This window comes from Scyliorhinus canicula, chromosome 3 (assembly GCF_902713615.1).
Source record: "Scyliorhinus canicula chromosome 3, sScyCan1.1, whole genome shotgun sequence".
Classification (NCBI taxonomy): domain Eukaryota; kingdom Metazoa; phylum Chordata; class Chondrichthyes; order Carcharhiniformes; family Scyliorhinidae; genus Scyliorhinus; species Scyliorhinus canicula.
The window spans coordinates 119,993,173-120,014,210 of NC_052148.1; the positions used below are offsets into that span (position 1 = coordinate 119,993,173).

Below are 21,038 nucleotides of genomic sequence, written 5' to 3' on the forward strand. Positions count from 1 at the left end.
TTGGCATCCTATGCAAACAACTCTGTTCAAGTTGTCAAGAGCTGTGCTGAAATCCTGCTGCAAAGCAACAGTTTGACCCCAGGATGTCATTAAAATTAAATGGGATATCAACAGGGCCCAATGCAATTTTGATAAGCAACTGAGCAAATTCACAGTGACACTGCTCTTCACCTATCTTGACAAATGGCTTCTTTAAAAGCAACATATATCCTGAGTTCTCAAGTCAGCAGAAATAAAAGAAACAAAAGTTCCACTTGTCTACCCTACCACTATGCATCAAATAACTCATCCGCGTATTTTTCTGAATAATAAATTTGTTGGCATATCAACGAGTCTTGAGTCAGCACCTAATTTTGAAATTTGCTTGCAACAAACATGCATTGATGAGCGACTGATTCAGTGGAGAGTGAGTTAGTATGACACCGACCACCATTTGAAGCTGAATTATACATATTGTTAATGCTATGAATTCTGTTACTAGTAGCAAGCACAACATTTTTTATTGACCCCTGTGTAGTTTTATTTTTATTTCAAATTGCCCTGAAGAAAGTTATGCGGCTGGATTCTCCGTTCCTGAGGCAAAGTGTTGATGCCGGAGCAGGATTCGTGGACTTCTATGACAGCAAGACTGACCGATTCAGTGACTGTTAAGGGGCTAGCATTGGCGCCACGTGGGACACAATCGATTCCAATGGGAAACGGTGTGGGATTTGCCGGATTCATGATTTACACTCAGGAAGCCAAAAAGCTGCAGCCGCATATACACACTGCACTCCCCACACACACCATTCCAGCCAACATGCTGGCAGCGAGGAGAGTGGCATCCTGTTTTTTGGACGGCGAGCTTGAGACCCTGCTGTGCGGCATGGAGGAGAGGCGGGTAATCATGTATGGTGGCTGGGAAAGGACTGTCAGCCGCCACCATTCACCACGCCTGGGCACAAAGTGGCAGTGGCTGTCAGAGCCGTCAGCAACATCATCCGGACTGGCCAGCAGTGCGGTAAGAAACCACACGACCTCCGCAGGGCGGCCAGGGGTGAGTAGGCAGCACTGTGCCCCTGGCACCAACCTCCATCCCACACACGCATTACCCCAGCCCCCCATGCGGAGGGCGTCCGAACCCCCACCCTGCATCATAATCCGACACCCATACAGGCTGCCATGGCTGGGTGCCCAAGCCACCGAAGCCACCAGCTACCCACCCACTAGGTTGCATGCGTCGGACTGTCTAACACTCTGCGTTTTCTGTTTCCGCCCTCCCAGAGAAGGTCACTCATAATCGCCAGGAGTGGGAAAAGACTGGAGGGGGACTGCAGACCTGCAGCCCTCACTGCAGCAGAGTAGCGTGCACTGGATGTGGTCAGTGGGCCCGAGGAAAGGGCAGTCGCTGAGATGGAGGACTGCGTCGGGCGAGGAAGTGAAATCTCGCTGAGTTGCAGTTCCCCGTGACATGTCTGTCAACGCCGGCCCAACACCACCCCATACCACACTCACCCCCACACCACACTCACCCCCTCACCCCCCTCATACCACTCCCTCACCCCCACTCCAGCACCACCAATACTCGCCCCTCCCAAACATACCCCTTCCCCCAACATACCCCCCACGCCTCCCCCGGCCCACAGTCTAATCATGCGTCTTGTCTTGTATCTTGCAGCACTTGCTGGTGATGGGGCTGGACCTTCTAGTGTCCTCGCTCCCAGCCACAGCCACAGCCAGAGCCCCAGGTGCAGACCAGCGACGAGGACACCGACAAGGACGCGAGCCACAGACCCAAGATCAAGACGCCCTGGAGCTCGAGTCCGAGGATTACACATATTTCCCGTCACAGCTGTCTCCAAAACCCTCCACCATCCAAGAGACACTCACCTCGGTTGGGTACTTTAGTGAAGCGGCTCCTGGGACACTATCTGGTGCACACCACTGTTATGAATGTATTTCACCTAATGCATGAGCTGTCTGTACTGTCTGCATAATGATGTGACCCATAACCTGGAAGTGATGAGATGGGCTACTTGCAGGTACTGTACTGGAACCCCGTGGGCTCCGCCTCTGGCTCCGCCCTCACTGGGGCCATATATAGTCGACCACCTGTGGGTGGCACTCATTTGTACAGCCGACTCTGGCAGGCAAGCTCATGGACATTAAAGCCTAATGTTCACTCGTTCTCACGGTCTCACAGTGAATTGACGGTATAACAAAGCTGATCTGGTACAGCAGGTGGAGGTAGGAACTCAAGAGGATGGTCGGAGGGCTGGGGACTAGCTGCCGTCCAGACAGGTTTTGGGCTTCTGGAACGGACAGTCTCATCGATTGTGGAGATGCAGTTGCAGAGCCAGGGATTATATGAGGGGCTGTCGGTGAGCATCCCGTACTTGCAGATACAGTTGGAGGAGTCCAACTGCATGCAGGAGCAGCAGGTGGTGCCGACCATGTGTGCCACCCAGGCCAACATTGCAGGGGTGGTATCCCTGGTGGAGGCCTTGGGGGCGGGGGTTTTGGCTATGGATCAACATGTCCGAGGCCTGGGGCAATCCTTGCAGGCGGTGGCCGAAGCCTGGGACAGGGCTGCTCTCTCACAGGCAACCATGTGCCAGAGCCACCAGGACTTTGCAGCGGCACTGCTGAGCGGTGCTATGTCTTTTCGTCCGACGTCATTTCGTCCAACGACACTTCGTCCACATCTTTTGGTCCAACGTCTTTTTGTCCGCCCGTCTTTTGGTCCAACGTCACTTCGTCCAATTATCCAATTACAAAAAGTTTAATTTAGTTTTTCAATGTTACTGCTCAAGGATCCTCTCCACCTATTTCGCCTCTTGATGTTGAGTTCTGCATTTGTGCTGCTTGATCTCCAGACATTATTAAGATAAGCTGCAGGATATTCACCCATGTATGCTCCAGCGTGATGAGAGCCATTGTATCTGATGGAATATTTGATCATTTCAGACCTGTAATGTCAGAACCCACTGCCAACCAGAGGTTTTAATCACTCGACGAAAATCGAGAAATAAATCTGCTTCTTTCAGAACTGCACTCATTGTCTAAATCCAATTAGACTCCCACTTATATCTGTGTCTGTCGGAATTGTAGAATATCAAATCATCTTGTCCTCTCCCCATTATTCTCTCTCGGGTACAGTTCTGGAAATCTAACTTTTAGGGAATTTCGGGAATTTACAATTTACATCAATTTTAAGTAATTTCGGGAATTTTATGTAATTAGTAAACTTTTAGATTTTTTAACTGCACTTTTAGATTTTTTAACTTTTTAACTGCATTTTTCAACTTGCATTTTACTTGCATTTTATCAATTACTTGCATTTTAACAATTAAATTCACTTGCTGTATTGTACTTGCATTTTATCAATTAAATGGTTTTATACGGAGTTAATTTGTAATTGGATAATTGGACGAAGTGACGTTGGACCAAAAGACGGGCGGACAAAAAGACGTTGGACCAAAAGACGTGGACGAAGTGTCGTTGGACGAAGTGACGTCGGACGAAAAGACGCGACACGCTGCTGAGCATGGCCCAGTCACAGCGGGCCATGGCTGAGAGTATTAGCGGCATTGCCCAGGTGCTGCTCGATGTGGCGCAGACACAGGGGGAGGTGGCCCAGTCTGAGAGGGACTGTATAGTTAAGGGGTCCCTATGGAGGGGTCACTTTAGTTAGGGGATACCGGGGTAGGGGGAGTCGCTTTCATGGGGGTCCGTGTTGGGGTTTCCTTATTTAAGGGCTCTCTGTGTTCCTTTATTGAGGAGGGTCCCTTGGGGAGTTTCTCTATTTAGTGGGTCTCTGTGGGCAGCTCCTTCAGTTAGCAGATCCCTTGGGGAGTTTCTCTATTTCGGGAGTCTCTGTAGGGGGCTCCTTTAGTTAGGGGTTCCCTGGGAGGTCTCCCATTTTAGGGTGTCTCAGGGGGGATCTTTAGTTCGGGAGTCCCTCCACAAGGACTCCCTATTTAGAGAGTGAGTGTGGGGGGTTCTTTAGTTAATGAGTCCCTGAGGGGGGGATCTCCCATTTTAGGGTTTCCCCGGAAGGGGATGTGCTGGGGAGGGGGGGGGGGGGGGCCTTAGACAGACTTTGGGGGCAATTTCCTTAAGGAGTCACCCCCTTGGTCCACCATGCAAGGTACACGTTTGATGATAGCTGCAGTGAATCCCGGCCATGTGATTAGGTGCGGTACGGTGACCCAGTGGTTAGCACTGCTGCCTCACAGCACCAGGGACCCAGGTTCAATTCCAGCTTCGGGTGACAGTCTGCGTGGGTTTCCTCCGGGTGCTCTGGTTTCCTCCCACAGTCCAAAGATGTGCAGGTTAGGTGGATTGGCCATGCTAAATTGCCCCTTCGTGTCCAAAAGGTTAGGAGGGGTTACTGGGCTACAGGGATAGGTGGAGGCTTGGGTTTAAGTAGGCTGCTCTTTCCTAGGGCCAGTGCAGATTCGATGGCCTAAATGGCGTCCTTCTGTAATCGATGATCATTCCTGGCCTGGAGAACCAGAGAATTGCCAGGGTCTGGGGACTCTGGTGCTGGGCCTGCTAAGTGGATGCAAATGAGTCATTAGCACCCATTTGTTTCCATTAGCATCCTCCCGCTGGCGTGTGGGCGAGAAAGCCAACACCACCGCCAGCGGGGGTGGGGGGGGGGGGGGGGGGGGACAGAGCATAGTGGTTGGTTCGGCGCTGAGCCCAGCAATTCATGTGGAAACATTGGAGAGTGGAGGTTTTTAAAATTTGAATATTTCTGTGTGATGATCTCAAAACATTACATATATTATGATAAAGGCTTGAATATGGGATCCTGTGGTGTAGAACTTCATTATAGCAGAAAACAATGAAACATGCACCTGCAATAACTTAACAGAGAGGGTTATAGTGTTAATTTTATGTTTACCTCAGATTTGGAATATTCTTATATTGTGTCTTCTCCAGATTCTGTTCTCCATTTTCTGGCCAAACAAATGAATCCCGTTTCCTCCTTAGAAAGTTCAAAAGGTCACCAAAACAGCAGTATTCAGTGATTACCAGAACTGGACCTGAAACAATATGGTAAATCTATTTATAATTTACAGGAGAATTTTTCAGGGTTAACTGAAGCCACTAGAAATTGTGTACTTCCATTCATTATTGAGCTGCATTTTATGTGCCTCCGCCAGATGCGTCTCTGATGAGGGGAGGCGTGTAAAATAAGGCGAATGCCCACCCAACCACCTTCCCACATAACCCCAAGCACGACCCCATAATATGTGGCGGGGGTGGGCACTGAAAGCAGCAGCTCACCTGCTATATTTAAATAGGTACTCAAGGGTCAATTGGGTTTGTTGACAAGCCAATTAACCCTGATAATAGACTACCCTGTAGACTTAAACATTGGGAGTGGGCAGTGGGATGGGAGTGGGCAGCCTACTTTTTAAACTACGTTCATCAAAGGGCAGTAAGAAAGTGGGTGGGGTCAATCTTCGGGGGCTACTCTTTGCAGATCAGAGCAGTCTGTCCATCGAAGATGGAATGCCCCCTTTTTTCCAATCTGCCTATAGCCTTAAACTCAACCCCCACCCCCCCAACCCCCCCACCCTAAATCCCCTCACCGGCTCTCTCCCTCACTTGCCCAAACCCTCCCCATCGGAGAGCCCAGCTTTGGAGATCCATGGGCCTTTTTGCACCTCTTCTTGTAGTTTCAGCAGTGGCCATTAATGCATTATTGACATTGCTGGGACTGATGGAGATGACACCCAATCTGATTGGCCAGCAGCTCCAGAGGGCGGTAATTCCTCCCAAGTGAGGTATAGAAGTCCCATTTAGCCCTTTTTAAGCCTGCCTGCAGCCTGTTATTGATGCAGGACAAGCCAGTGAGGACTAGGTCAGCTCTACACCGACTTTGTTTCAGGAAGGGTAGAGTGGGGTGGTCCAATGCCCCCACACCCCGGCTTTATTCAGCCCATTGCTGTGTTCTCATATCCCAAGATTCTAAATATATCACTTCCTGCTGATTAGATATTGTAAATTTTGCCACCAGAATGGTTAACAAGTGAATAATAACATGAAAAGATGTAAAAAATCCCTTTTGCACACACGTTCGAATATGGCAGTCATGAAGTGATAGCAGTAAATGGGAACGTTGGTCAGCATTATTTGTGGAAATTAGCCAGTTGACTAATTTTTTAAAACTAAATTTAGAGTACCCAATTCATTTTTTCCAATTAAGGGGCAATTTATCGAAGCCAATCCACCTACCCTGCACATCTTTGGGTTGTGGGGGTGAAACCCATGCAAACAGGGGGAGAACGTGCAAACCCCAGACGGTCAATGACCCAGAGCCGGGATCGAGCCTGCGACCTCAGTGCCGTGAGGCAACAGGGCTAACCCACTGTGCCACCATGCTGCCCTAAGTTGACTAATTTGAGGTCAACCAAAGAGTGATTTCGGAAGTTTCAGGGCGGTTGGCTTCCCTAAAATCAATAGTCAAAAATGGCTATTGGCCTTTTCGATTGTTCTCAAGTAAGGCTGATGACCAATTTGTACTGCATTTAAATAGAATATTAGTTTCCTAGTTTAGAAATTCATTGTATAATTTTCTCATGTGCTTTTACACAAAAGACGAGCAGTTGATGACTAATGCATGGGCCTCCCACAAAAGACTGGTGACCTCCAGAATCCTGACCAAGTCAAAAAAAAATGCTTTTGTTGGGTCGTACAAGTTGTTGTCGGTCTCCAGTTTAAAGCAGAGGAGGTGGGGGGGGGGGGGGGGGGGGGGGGGGGGGGGGGGGGGGGGGGGTTTATTTCGGAGCAGAGTTACAACTAAACATGAACCAGGAGGAAAGGCATGTGGATCTGCATGTTGATGTGCTGGGGTCACGTATCAAAATACCTTTAAGGTCACTTAGGTCAAAAATGTTGACAGTCACATGAATGCAGAAAAACAATGCAGTGTGTACACTGGTCAGCCCCTGTAGTTCTCTTTCAGTTAGATTTTAAAACTTTAATGAGAATGCATGCGGAAAGTCAAAGGATTGTGAAGATGTTACAGAACAATTTCCATGATATTCTCCCAATCTGCCATCATACGTTTGCCACTGATTCTGGGGAAACAAAGTAATGGTCGTTTTTAATCATTTATGCTATTAGTCCAGGGATTGGTGTTAAACGTATATTGAAGTAATGGTGGAAGGTTGGATGAATTCCGGGAGAGGTTCCACCATGGAAATGCCACTCTCCTACTTTAAATCTAAACATTCTGGCCGGGATCCTCCAGCATCCGGCGGGTGGGCCGTACAGGCGCCAAAGAGTGGCGTGAACCACTCCGGCACCAGGCCGCCCGGAAGGTGCGGAATCCTCCAACCAGCGCCGAAAGCACTCGCCAGCTACTGCGAGTTGGTGCATGCATAGGAGCGCCAGCATGTTCCCAGAACCGCTGTGATTGCCACTGTGATTGCGCAGGGGGTTTCTTCTCCGCGCCAGCCATGACGGAGCTTTACAGCGGCCGGCATGGAGGGAAAGAGTGCCACCACAGCACAGGCCCACCCGCAGATTCGTGGGCCCCGATCGCTGGCCAGGCCACCGTGGGACCCCCCCCCCCCCCCCGGGGCCAGATCTCCCCTCCCCCCACCCGCCCCATGCCCCCCCCCCCCCCGAGGACTCCGCAGGCCGTCTACAGAGCCAGGTCCCGCCGGTAAGAACCTTGTGTAATTTACTCCAGCGGGACTGGCCGAAAACATGCGGCTGCTCGGCCCATCGCTGAGTGGAGAATCGCCGGGGCGGGGCTGCTAATGGCCCCCGACCGGCGCAGCGCGATTCCCACCCCCGCCAAAAACTGCCGCCGGAGAATTCGGCAGCTGGCGTTGGGGCAGGATTCACACCCCCCCCCCCCCCCCCCCCCCCCCCCCCCCCCCCCCCCCGGCGATTCTCCGGCCCAGCGGGGGGGTCGGAGAATCCCGCCCTCTTTCTTGTGTATTTCCTGTAGGTGCCATGCTCTGACAAAAATACAAACAGGACAGACAATCTTGGCAATCACAAGTTAGGCTGCTTCTTCTAGGAAATATTACATTTCAATGTCACGTTTGGAAAGTTTGTTGCACTCCTTGCTACTGCCTCTTGCCCAAGCAGACATGCTTCCTTTGATCATCAGTGTTGATCCAGTTACAGATTGACTGCGGCAAGGTGAAGAATACACAAGTGTAAACAAATGAAACCGCCTCCCATCCATTGACTCTGTCTACACCTCCCACTGCCTGGGGGAAAGCAGGCAGCATAATCAAAGACTTCTCCCACCTGGGTTATTCTCTCTTTCAACCTCTTCCATCAGGCAGGAGATACAGAAGTCTGAGAACACGCACAAACAGATTCAAAAACAGCTTCTTCCCCGCTGTTGTCAGATTCCTGAATGACCCTCTTATGGACTGAACTGATCTCTCCACTTCTCTTCCCAACTGAGTTGTACTGCACTCCTGTATGCTTCACCCGCTGCCTTTGTCTATGTATTTACATTGTGCATCTATCCTATGTTATTTCATGTATGGAACGATCTGTCTGGACTGTACGCAGAACAATACCTTTCACTACACTTCAGTACACATGGCAATAAACCCAAATCCAAAAAGGTAAAAGTAGAATAAACATATCTAAAACTACACACTGACTTGACGTTTATTATCTACTAAAGACCTCCATTGCAATGTTTTGAATTTGACATCGATTAAACCACTAATGTTAACCAAATATTCTAGGATCCCAGCCAAACCAAAATCTGGGCAGTGTAGTTAACTCATCAAAGTCTTGTTCAAGTTAAAAAGGAGAAGCAGTGGTTACAGTAACAATACCTTTGAGACATCAGTGGGTGTTATTATCCAGGGACTGCAATGTACTCATACCCATTACCACTATTAGGAACACCATGTTCTATGTTATTACCGGACTTTATTCTATCAAAGAAAAAGAGAGATCCTATAAAGTGGCCAAAAGCACCGGGAAATCAGAAGATTGGGAAGGCTACAAAAACAAACAGAGGTTAACAAAGAGACAAATAAGGAAGGAGAGGATCAAATATGAAGGCAGGCTAGCCAGTAATATAAGAAATGATAGTAAAAGTTTCTTTCAATACATAAGAAACAAACGTCAGGCCAAAGTAGACATTGGGCCAATTCAAACTGATTCTGGAAGGCTAGTGATGGGAGATGAGGAAATGGCTGGAGAACTTAATAAGTACTTTGCGTCTGTCTTCACAGTGGAAGACGTTAGTAATATCCCAAAAATTATAAAGGGTCAGGGGGCTGAGTTGAGTATGGTTGCCATTACAAAAGAGATGGTGCTAAAAAAGCTAAAAGGTCTTAAAATTGACAAATCTCCTGGCCCCGATGGGCTACATCCTAGAGTTCTGAGGGAGGTGGCTGAAGAAATAGCGGAAGCGTTGGTTGAGATCTTTCAAAAATCACTGGAGTCAGGGAAAGTCCCGGACGATTGGAAGATCGCTGTTGTAACCCCCTTGTTCAAGAAAGGATCAAGACAAAAGATGGAAAATTATAGGCCAATTAGCCTAACCTCGGTTGTTGGTAAAATTCTAGAATCGATCGTTAAGGATGAGATTTCTAATTTCTTGGAAGAGCAGGGTCGGATTAGAACAAGTCAACATGGATTTAGTAAGGGGAGGTCGTGCCTGACGAACCTGTTAGAATTCTTTGAGGAGGTGACAAGTAGGTTAGACCAGGGAAACCCAGTGGATGTGGTCTATCTGGATTTCCAAAAGGCCTTTGATAAGGTGCCACACAGGAGGCTGCTGAGTAAGGTGAGGGCCCATGGTGTTCGAGGTGAGCTACTGGCATGGGTTGAGGATTGGCTGTCTGACAGAAGGCAGAGAGTTGGGATAAAAGGTTCTTTTTCGGAATGGCAGCCGGTGACCAGCGGTGTCCCACAGGGTTCAGTGTTGGGGCCGCAGCTGTTCACCATATATATTAATGATCTGGATGAAGGGACTGGGGGCATTCTAGCGAAGTTTGCTGATGATACGAAGTTAGGTGGTCAGGCAGGTAGTGCTGAGGAAGTGGGCAGGCTGCAGAAGGATCTAGACAGTTTGGGAGAGTGGTGCAGGAAATGGCTGATGCATTTCAACGTGAGAAAATGTGAGGTCTTGCACTTTGGAAAAAAGAATCCAAGCATAGACTACTTTCTAAACGGTGAGAAAATTCATAATGCCAAAGTACAAAGGGATCTGGGAGTGCTAGTCGAGGATTCCCTAAAGGTAAACATGCAGGTTGAATCCGTGATTAAGAAAGCGAATGCTATGTTGTCATTTATCTCAAGAGGGTTGGAATATAAAGCAGCGATGTGCTACTGAGCCTTTATAAGGCTCTGGTTAGGCCCCATTTGGAGTACTGTGTCCAGTTTTGGGCCCCACATCTCAGGAAGGACATACTGGCACTGGAGCGTGTCCAGCGGAGATTCACACGGATGATCCCTGGAATGGCGGGTCTAGCATATGAGGAACGGCTGGCATTCCTGGGATTGTATTCATTGGAGTTCAGAAGGTTAAGGGGAGATCTAATAGAAACTTACAAGATAATACATGGCTTAGAAAGGATGGACGCAAAGAAACTGTTTCCGTTAGGCGAGGAGTCGAGGACCCGTGGGCACAGCCTTAGAATTAGAGGGGATAAATTCAAAACAGAAATGCGGAGACATTTCTTCAGCCAGAGAGTGGTGGGCCTGTGGAATTCATTGCCGCAGAGTGCAGTGGAGGCCGGGACGCTAAATGGCTTCAAGGCAGAGATAGATAAATTCTTGATGTCGCGAGGAATTAAGGGCTATGGGGAGAATGCTGGGAGGTGGAGTTGAAATGCCCATCAGCCATGATTGAATGGCGGAGTGGACTCGATGGGCCGAATGGCCTTACTTCCACTCCTATGTCTTATGGTCTTATGGTCTTATGGACCAGCAACTAAAGAGCAGGTTTCAGTTTCCTTGCACGTTCCTCCATTGATAGCATTGGAGAAAACATGCTGCCCAAGCAGGTAACGGGCCTATGCTGTTGCCTATCTGCCCCTGGGGAATTAACATAGTCTGAGCGGTGCTGCAAATAAATTCTCCTGCCAAAGGCCTTTTGGAATCATTGTGTACATTTGTCTCTTTATTGATCTTCTTAATCAATCTTCAACTATAATGTTTGTCGATGCTGCAAGTAAGTCAAAATTATGCTTTAGCAAAACTTTGACACAGCGTCATCCAGACTCGAAACATTAGCTCCCTTCTCTCTCCACAGATGCTGTCAGACCTGCTAAGATAGTCCAGTATTTTGTTTTTTAGTTTCCGATTCCAACAACTGCGGTAATTTGCTTTTATACTTTAACAGTTCAAACTGTGGGTTCATTTACATTAACAGCTGTGCACTATGATTTATTGCATCATACCGACACTATACTGATTGTATAAATCCACTGTCAATGCCCAAATTGACTCTAGCAAAGTGGAATGAAACAACACGGGCGCGATTCTCCGCAAATGCGGAGAGTCGTGAAGGCTGCCGTGAAACTGGCCGTGTTTCACGGCAGCCTCCGCGCCCCTTCCCAGGACCCGATTCTGCTCCCTGGTCGGGGCTAGCAGCGGGGCCCCGTGAACCTCGGCACCGCAGGCTTAGCGCGCCAAGGTTAACGGCGGCTGATGCAAACGATGACGTCAGCCGCGCATGCGTGAAACACGCGCATGCACGGGCCGTTATGCCCCTCAGCCGCCCCGTTTATTGATCCAGCGGGGCGGCGGAGGCACAAAGAGTGCGCGGGGTTCGGACCCGCTGCCCGCGATCGGTGGGCACCGATCGCGGGCCCATGCCACCCTTGGCACGGCCGTGGTGCGGCCGTGCCAATCGGTGGCATGGTTCTCCAGAACGGCACTTTGCGGCTGTTTTCACGAACTGTGAGAGCAGGTGTGTTGGAGTTCGTAAAAACAGCCGTAAAGGCCTGGGAAATCGGCCCATCGGCCAGGGGAGAATCGCTGCTCGCCTTAAAAACGGCGAGCAGCGATTTGTGTCGTGGGGCGGCCGTTGGGGGGGGGGGGGGGGGGGGGGTCTGAGAATAGCGGGAGGTCGGGAAAAATGTCGGGAAGGCCCTCCCGCTATTCTCCGACCCATCTGGGGGGCGGAGAATCACGCCCCTCATTTGTTTCATGTGATTATAATGGAAATTATAATCCATTATATTATACATCTGGACATCTCCATTCTACTCTCTGGACACCTCAGAAACATTTTTAATTTCAATATTCGGAAAGCTTGGGCTGAGTCTTAACTCCCAAAATACTGGTTGGATCAGACCAGGAGTTATACTGCACAGCATCTGGCACAATGACTGAACCTGCCCATTCCCATTTTTAACCCAGGCCAGATGAGATGTTGGTGGCCAATCCACATCCAGAAAGCGGGTTGGTTATTTAAATATTATATTGAAATGCCTGCCTTCACAATGATTGTATTTTTAACTAGGCCTTGATAAACTCAGCAGCTAAAAGGAGGCAAGAAGGGCTGAATCCATGAGGTTAGCATTTCTACATCACTGCTTGTAAACTAGGTGGAGCAGAATTGTTACCTCCAAGCCCAACAAGCTGCACCATACCACATGATCTGTCTGCTCCCTCCTCCTACTACCACTGGATTCCCTTGGATATCAATCAAATTAGACGCACAATCTGACCGCCACTGGACTGCCAAACTATCATCGAACCTTCCCAAAAACCACTGGACCACCCAACCTCCATCTGGTTAAACCCCTCCAAGTTGAAGGGGTGGCCACTGCTGGGACAAGAGTCAGCCCCCAAAGATGGGGATCTAAAGGGGTCTAGACTGAAGGGCACAGGCAAGGCCTGGCTAGCAGCCCCCAGGAAGGGAAGTGAGGAGATTGGGCGGACCGGTTGGAGAGGCTGGGGCCGGAGGAGGTTAAGGTTGGTGCATGACCTTGAGGGGTGCCTCTGCCTGACACTGAGCAACCCTAAAGAAGATACCCCACCCATTTGCCCAACACTGCGGTGAGAAGGGGGTGAGGCACTTACGTGGTCATTAATTGGGCCTCAAGGGTGGGCAGGCTGCCCAATGCCTCACTGACCCCATAAAATGGGCTGTAGGTCAGAGTGGGCAGGTAGGCAGCAGGTGGACCTCACACTGCATTTTACAAGTCTCATCCCTCCCATCCGCAGGGAGGTCAGGGAAACTGCTGGCGAGGACTGTAACATTCCACCCTCTGTTACGTGCAATTAAGTGCTGCCTGATTCTTCGAGTTAGTGAGAGGAGGTGGAATGTTTGGATATTGCAGTAAATTCCTTGGGGCCAAGGGCCAGATTTTCATTTTCAGTGGAGAGAGGGATTGGGGGGTTCGGGGGTGCGTGAAAAGTGCGCATCAGTAGTCAATGGCCCTTTATCGATTCATTAATTTCAGTAGAGAGGTTAATCAGAATGGGTGTACAACAAGCAGAATCTCTGTCACTGTCTAACTGCAGTGTTACGGGCAAAGGTCCAACGTACAAAACATGCACTCCCTGAATATAATGGAAAATCAAGGTCACAAGGTACAAGACTTTGCACCATTATAATCACTGAAATGTATGGGGAGTATACTTGTGAATTCCTGCATGCAATAGCATTAAGTGACACTTTCCAACATAAGCATACATTCATAACATTAGCCCTGCAAAGTTTAAATCTATTCTCTCATTGATTTGCATCTATCCTTAATTACTGATCCATATTTTGGTGCTTTGATTTAGGAATTATTCACTAATAAAAAGCAAAATTACGAATAATTCTCTCCAACTCTCCCCAAAAACTGAATGTGGCGTCAACTGAAACTTCCAAGACTCAAACAGATTTTGTTATGTGAGGGTATCAAGAGGATATTGAGCTGTAAGCTGTATTTATAGGGCACCTTTCATAACCTCAGGACTTTGCAGTTCTTTGCAGCCAATAAGTACTTTTGAAGTATGGTTACTATCATAGTGTATGATGTGGAGATGCCGGCGTTGGACTGGGGTGAGCACAGAAAGAAGTCTTACAACACCATGTTAAAGTCCAACATGTTTGTTTCAAACACTAGCTTTCGGAGCACTGCACCCTGAGGAAGGAGCAGTGCTCCAAAAGCTAGTGTTTGAAACAAACCTGTTGGACTTTAACCTGATGTTGTAAGACTTCTTACTATTATAGTGTAGACTGTAGAGAACATGGCAGCCAGTCTGAGCACAGCAACTCCCTACAAGCAGCAATGATGTGACAATGACCAGATGGTAATGTTAATTGAGGGGTAAATACACTAGATGGGAACTCTTCTGCTATTCTTTGAATAATTACATGGGACCTTTTACCTTCACCTGTGGGAGAAAGGAGTGGTAGTGGGTATACAAGGGCCTCGGTTCAACGTATCTCAAAGGTGACACCTCCATCAATCAGTTCTCTTCTGGAATGTAATCATAGAACATACAGTGCAGAAGGAGGCCATTTGGCCCATCGAGTCTGCACCGACCCACTTAAACCCTCACTTCCACCCTATCCGCGTAACCCAATAACCCCTCCTAACCTTTTTGGTCACTAAGGGCAATTTATCATGGCCAATCCGCCTAACCTGCACGTCTTTGGACAGTGGGAGGAAACCGGAGCACCTGGAGGAAATCCATGCAGACACAGGGAGAACGTGCAGACTCCGCATAAACAGTGACCCAGCAAGGAATTGAACCTGGGACCCTGGTGCTGTGAAGCCACCATGCTATCCACTTGTTCTACCATCCTGCCCCAAATCCTGGATGTTGTGCTGCAGTGTGAGACTTGTATCCACAACCATTGAACTCAGAAACAGCAGTGCTCCCATTGAACGACAGCTAGCAATTTTGATACCCTGAAAGGTAACTTTTCATTCAGCCAAAAAGTACAAATATGGTTCACTTGAGTTATATGAACTGACCTCCTACAGTGCATGCTCCAAGCAGATTGACAATATTGATGTGCTGCCCAAGATGACTCAAGACTTTCAGTTCTGACATCAGGGCATCCTTCTCTGTGGAGTGGGCACTTGCTGCAAAGACAGATTTGTAGTTGTCACCCAGCAGATGTTGGAACGTCAGCCTACATTTCACACAAAACATGTATCATATATACTTACGCTTCAGCATCTTTACTGCCACAGTAATGATGGAGTCAGTCTTAGTCAACCCATAAACAGAAGCCTCCACAACCTTCCCAAAGGCTCCAGCACCAAGGGTTTTACCTGGGAATACAAAGCATTTTCATCATATCTGAATGTTGAATAATCAAGTTATAAAAACTTAAAATTGTACTGCTCATTTACAAGACAGTAACTTCATCTTTGTCAATGAGGTAAACTGAATTTATTGTGGTGTAAACAGATATATTGCAACTTTTTAAACTATTGCTAGTTATTGAAAAGATATTTGTCATACTTTTCAGGACCCATTCGCCGTGGGTGCAAATCCCGTTTTGGCCCCCAACCAACCAGGGTGTGAATTTGATTACCATGAATGTGAATCGATTTTGTTGTTCATAAACGGCTTAACACAGTTGCTTCTGGGATTGTCATATATTCACCCCTGCCAGCGTGACCTAACATAATGCTGGCAGGAAACACTACTGGTTTCCAAACACAGAATCCGGCAGTGAGGACCATGCCGTGGGCTCCAAGGCAAGTATAGCTCCCAGGTGGTGAGGAACATGGCAGAGCAGTGCCCTGGCACAGCCCAGTGGCAGTGACCTGGAGAGTCCTGGGTGTGGAGGTGTTATGTGGTGGGGAGGAACGATAGTGGTGGGTGTGGATTGGGCCTGCATTGGGGGGGGGGGGGGGGGTTGGGCACTTAGAATGAGGGATGCCCTGCTGCTGGCGAGGATGAGCCATGTTGGTTCAGTTCTCCCTAATGCCTACATGGTGTGGGAGAGGAGATGTGACCTGACCATCGAGTGGCCGGGGGGGTGTGGAGTTGGCCCTTGTGTTGGAGTGTTCGGTGTTTCCCTTGTCTGTTGGGGTGCCTGATGTCTCCGGAGGGAGGGGAGGTCCTTTAACTTCACTTTGAGTTGAGGGTCCTTTAAACGGCCACTCTGATCTCTGAACATCAACTTTGCCAGCGAGTTTAGCCTACCACCTCTCCACCTCACCAGCACTTCAAAATTGCACAGAGTGCTGTTTGATTTTACTAGAAAATGCAGCTGTGAAACCACAAGTTTCACTTAGCTATTCTTGCCTGATCCAGCACTCTGCAATTTTTGGAAAGTTCCGCCCATTGAAATGACTAGAAATTGCCTCCTGGATCTCTATGAACCAGATCTGACAATCATTCTGCAAAATGACTGCTAATCCCACTATGACCATTCTATAAGGTATCCTAATAACATACTCCACCCAATTCATCCTGAATCATAAAACGATATCCTATGATAACATCTGTGCGCTCTTCCCTGATAACTCCTTTATGAAGTCTATTCTGATAATACTGTTATGTTAGCCCTCTCCACCTGCTCTGCCCCAATAACTTTATTTGCCTGAATAACCTGCTCTCTGACATATCTCAGACATATCTTCCACGCTCACTCTTCCGATATGTCTTCCTTTTTCCTGAGCTGAGGATTATCCTCCAACTATAGTTGACAGGCATTCCCATATATCCCTTCTATATCCTGCACTTCTACTCCCACCCGTTAGCCTCCCTCAGAGAACCACAATTGGAATCCCCTTGTCCTCATCTTCGACCCCATCAGCCTCATTGTTCAATGTAGCATCCACCTCCATTTCTGCTCCTCCCAGTGCAATACCACGACCAAATACATCTTCCCCTCCCTTACTGAATTGTGAAGGGATCATTTTGTCCGTGATACCCTGGCCCATTCCTCAATTCCTCAATCAAGCCCAACACCCTTTCCTGTGGCAGCTTTCCATATAAGCACAGGACATGCAACACCTGCCCTTTTACCTTCTCCCTTCCCATTGTTCAAAGTCCGAAGTATTCTTTGCAGGTGAAAGAGTGATTTACTTGTACTTTCAATTCAGTTCTATGTATTCACTGCTTGTGTTTGGTCATTTTAATTCTTCACCTCGCACCCTCTCTGACCTTTTTGTCCATGGCCTGTTATGGCGTGCCAACGAAATTCATTGCAAGCTTTAGGAACAGCACCTCATCCTGTGTCTCGTCTCTCTGTAGCATTGTGGATTCAACGTTAAGTTAAACTTTAGATCATAATTCCTGTCTCGATTTTGTTCTGTGTTTTCTTTTGCTAGTTCAGTCTTATTTCCTTTCTTTCTTCACTCAACAATACACTTCACTCCATTTATGTCAATAATCCTTTCTACATGTTCTGCAACAATAGTGCCAAACACATTCTTCTATTACTCTGACTTTATAATCTTGTAGAGTGTCTGCTGATACCCCTGCATGTGCACTATCCTGAGAGCATATTCCCGAAGCTCAAACCTGCTCTCCCCACCCAACCCAGAGAATCCATTCATGGGTCTCGTCCTGGTTAAATGCTCTGAACATTCCAGATTCTATTTCTAAGACAAGGTCGATATTTTGGCGAAATAGCAAAACATTGGGGGCGCGATTCTCCGCAAATGCGGAGAGTCGTAAATGCTGCCGTGAAACTGGCCGTGTTTCACGGCAGCCTCCGCGCCCCCTCCCAGGACCCGATTCTCCCTCCCGGTCGGGGCTAGCAGCGCGGCCCCGCAAAGCACGGCATCGCAGGCTTAGCGACCGTCGCTAAGCCCGCGCGCCAAGGGTCACGGCGGCTGACGCGCATGATGACGTCAGCCGCGCATGCGCGGATTGGACGGCTCCAACCCGCGCATGCGCAGATGACGACATCACGCATATGCGTCAAACCCGCGCATGCGCGGGCCGTCATGCCCCTCAGCCGCCCCGCGGACTGATCCTGCGGGGTGGCGGAGGAACAAAGAGTGCGTGGGTTTCGGACCCGCTGCCCGCAATCGGTGCCCACCAATCGCAGGCCCATGCCACCCTTGGCACGGCTGTGGTGCGGCCGTGCCAATCGGTGCCATGGTTGTCGGGAACGGCACTTTGCGGCCGTTTTCACGAACGGTGAGAGCAGGGAACTCGGCCCATCGGCTAGGGGAGAATCGCTGTTCGCCATAAAAAAACGGCGAGCAGCGATTCGTGTCGTGGGGCGGCCGTGGGGGGGGGGAGAATAGCGGGAGGTCGGGAAAAATGTCGGGAAGGCCCTCCCGCTATTCTCCGACCCGTCGTGGGCAGCGGAGAATCACGCCCTGGGTTTTTGTTGAAGATTCATGTTTTAATGGATTTATTGTTAATTGAACACAGGTTGATTGAACTCTTCATGTGAGAATAATTCATGTAAACCAAGCAAAATAGCAACTCACCAAAGCGCAGCTTATCCCTGGGGAATTCCCATTTATCATCATACGGTAACTGTGTTGGATCGATGTATGTGTAGTTATTCCCGTGTATTCCCTCAACTACCTTCCACTGAATTTGGTACCTGGGTTTCTAAAAACAATTGCGATCATATTAATGTTAATCTTCATAACGTACACAGCAACTCAGTGAGTGAAGTATTAGAAATCTTAGTGCACTTTACCTGTTGGTATTTGTAAAACAGAATGACTAAAATGACACACAGTACACCGGCTGCTGCTGCAAACAGGGTCAACAGAGGGGTAAAGAGGTGATGTGGCTTTGGTATTCCTGAAAGAAGTAATGAAGAAAAATTGCTTTACCACTTATGCATGTGAGCATATATTCTGGGGAAATCACCCTCATTAGCTAATTCTGTAACCTTCGCGATCCAATCTATTTGACTGCTGTCACTTCAAGGCTGTGTCCACTAAACCAAGGTCGACAAGATGCAAGGAGGAAAATCCATCTGAACCAATGAACAGATGTCCGGGTTTATTTACTTTTAGGCAGTATTGAAAAATTGAAACAGAAACTACTGATAAGGAACCAAGTTTGTTTAATGCTATTAAGGGACCAAAATTTGCGGTGGTAAAATTCATGAGTTATATAAAAGTTCGGAGGCCCAAGAAGGTAAGTTCAAACAAAGTTTAATTCGACAACAAAAGCAAAGGCGGCAACGCAGCTTACAATCCAAAGGTCCCAACTGGAACTACCACAGATGCCGGTTCCAGTCAGGCTGGTTTTTATTTTATTTATTTCCAATTAAGGGACAATTTAGCGTGGCCAATCCACCTAGCCTGCATATCTTTGGGTTGTGGGGGTGAGACCCACACAGACACAGGGAGAATGTGCAAATTCCACACGGATAGTGACCGGGGCTGGGTTTGAACCTGGATCCTCGGTGCCGTGAGGCAGCAGTGCTAACCATTGTGTCACGGTGCCGCCCTGACCAAGCTTTTTAAAGGCAATGTTATGTGCCCCAGCTGGTAGGCCTCTGCCCACTAGCAAGGGAGTTTATATTCCATGAGCCCCACAGGGAGATCAATTGGGGCATTCCCATGGGTCTCAAGAGGGGTATTACACCTCTCCTCCTCAATGTCCGTAGGTTCCCCTGCAGACAGTTGCAGAGAGTGTCTCCTTTGCCATTTCACCCGTGGCTGTTTCTTGCGGCTGTGGGGCCGGGTTAGAGGGGGAGCGGGCTCAAGTATCGTGTCGGGGAGCGCTTTTTTCACACCAATGCAGATGGGGCCCTATCTGAGGTTGTCTCTGACCACAATGTCCTTCGAGAAGATTCTGTGTCTATGCCTGATGTGGAGCCGTCCGCATCCTGTTGACCCAGGCACAGGTTTCTAGTGCAAAGTGCTTCATGATGACATAATGGTAGAAGGGGGAGGTCGAGGGTCCCATTCATGCCCTTAAGGTAGTCCACATGTTTTACCACGTTCCCTCGTCTTGACTGCATATGAGATTGGCCCCATTCTCTCCACTATGGTCCCTGGAATCCACTGGGCGCCGTCCCCAAAATTCTGAACATCGACGACGTCCCCTGGGCTAAACCCTCTGTCACAATGTTCAATGATCGCGATACCTCTTCTGGAGGTCCTATTTCTTTTCCACCTTCCCGCCAAGGTTTGGGAACATCAAACCTAAGCTGGTCCAGAGGCGTAGGGGCCCATCAGCTATTTGGCCAGCACCATTCCAGTTGTAATACATGGCGTAGTTTGGTAATTGAATAGAAACCATGCCAGCTTTGTTTCAACTGAGCCTGGAGTTTGTTTCTTCATGCCCTGTTGAAATATCTGGACTGCTCATTCAGCCAGACTGTTTGAAGATGGCTGCTTTGCATGAGTGTGTTCGGACCCCACCCTCATCTGTTATTAAAAGTTACATTCAATTTGTAAAAGTTTCACTGGCTTGCCATTAATGGATAGGATTTTCCCAGCACTGTGGAGTTTGGTTTGGTGATGGTTTGGGGAGGTGGGGATGAAAATATCTCGCCAATTCATTTGCATTTCTGGGGAACCTTCCCAGCTGTGGCCTTGGAATCAGTTTGTCTGCCTGCTCTATGGAGGCAGGCAGTCAATTAGTTCATTTGGAGATCATTTCGCACTAGCACGGTACTTTACTGATGTCGGGGCAGCCCCACACCATGTGCGGAGGGCCCCATCAGTGAATAGGCCTGTGGAGCAGTTTTCCCATCAACCTGCTCATCCAAATGGCTTCGGGCCTCTTTAATTTCTAGCTCCTGCTGGGGCCAGACATCACTGCAGGCTATCTGATTGGGTCTGTAACATTTGGAGCCTATTCATCATCCTTAGTAGGGCATTCATCATGGAGGTGGACAGTTAGGATGCCACCCCTTAGAAGGTCACACTGTTGGGTGTGCTGATGACATGGGCACATCCACCACCTTTATATGCGCCCAACGTCAGGTTCTGACATCTGTGGAAAAATCCTGTTCTAAAGCTCCCCCAAACTACTCTATGGCCTGAATTTTCAACATGGGAGCGCTCGGCACCCATCATCCAGGGAGTCAGTAGGGAACATGTCACCAGCCAACTCTGAAAGGTCTACTGCCATTTTACATTCAATTGAGTATTAATTGGCAACAGACAAATCTTCTTGCCAGCCTTGGACGGAGGTCCCAC

At 48.5% G+C, this 21,038-nt stretch overlaps 1 protein-coding gene across 2 annotated transcripts in view; it reads right to left on the bottom strand.

Moving 5' to 3' along the window:
• kita (KIT proto-oncogene, receptor tyrosine kinase a) overlaps nucleotides 1-21,038 on the bottom strand; it is a 131,435-nt gene that overhangs the window by 28,390 nt on the left and 82,007 nt on the right. For both annotated transcript variants that reach the window (XM_038791166.1, XM_038791168.1), the window contains 5 exons: nucleotides 18,572-18,678; nucleotides 18,354-18,480; nucleotides 15,117-15,221; nucleotides 14,919-15,029; nucleotides 4,892-5,033 (listed from right to left, as the gene is read on the bottom strand). In XM_038791166.1, coding sequence (XP_038647094.1) covers nucleotides 4,892-5,033; nucleotides 14,919-15,029; nucleotides 15,117-15,221; nucleotides 18,354-18,480; nucleotides 18,572-18,678 — 592 coding nt within the window. The remainder of the gene's footprint in view (nucleotides 1-4,891; nucleotides 5,034-14,918; nucleotides 15,030-15,116; nucleotides 15,222-18,353; nucleotides 18,481-18,571; nucleotides 18,679-21,038) is intronic.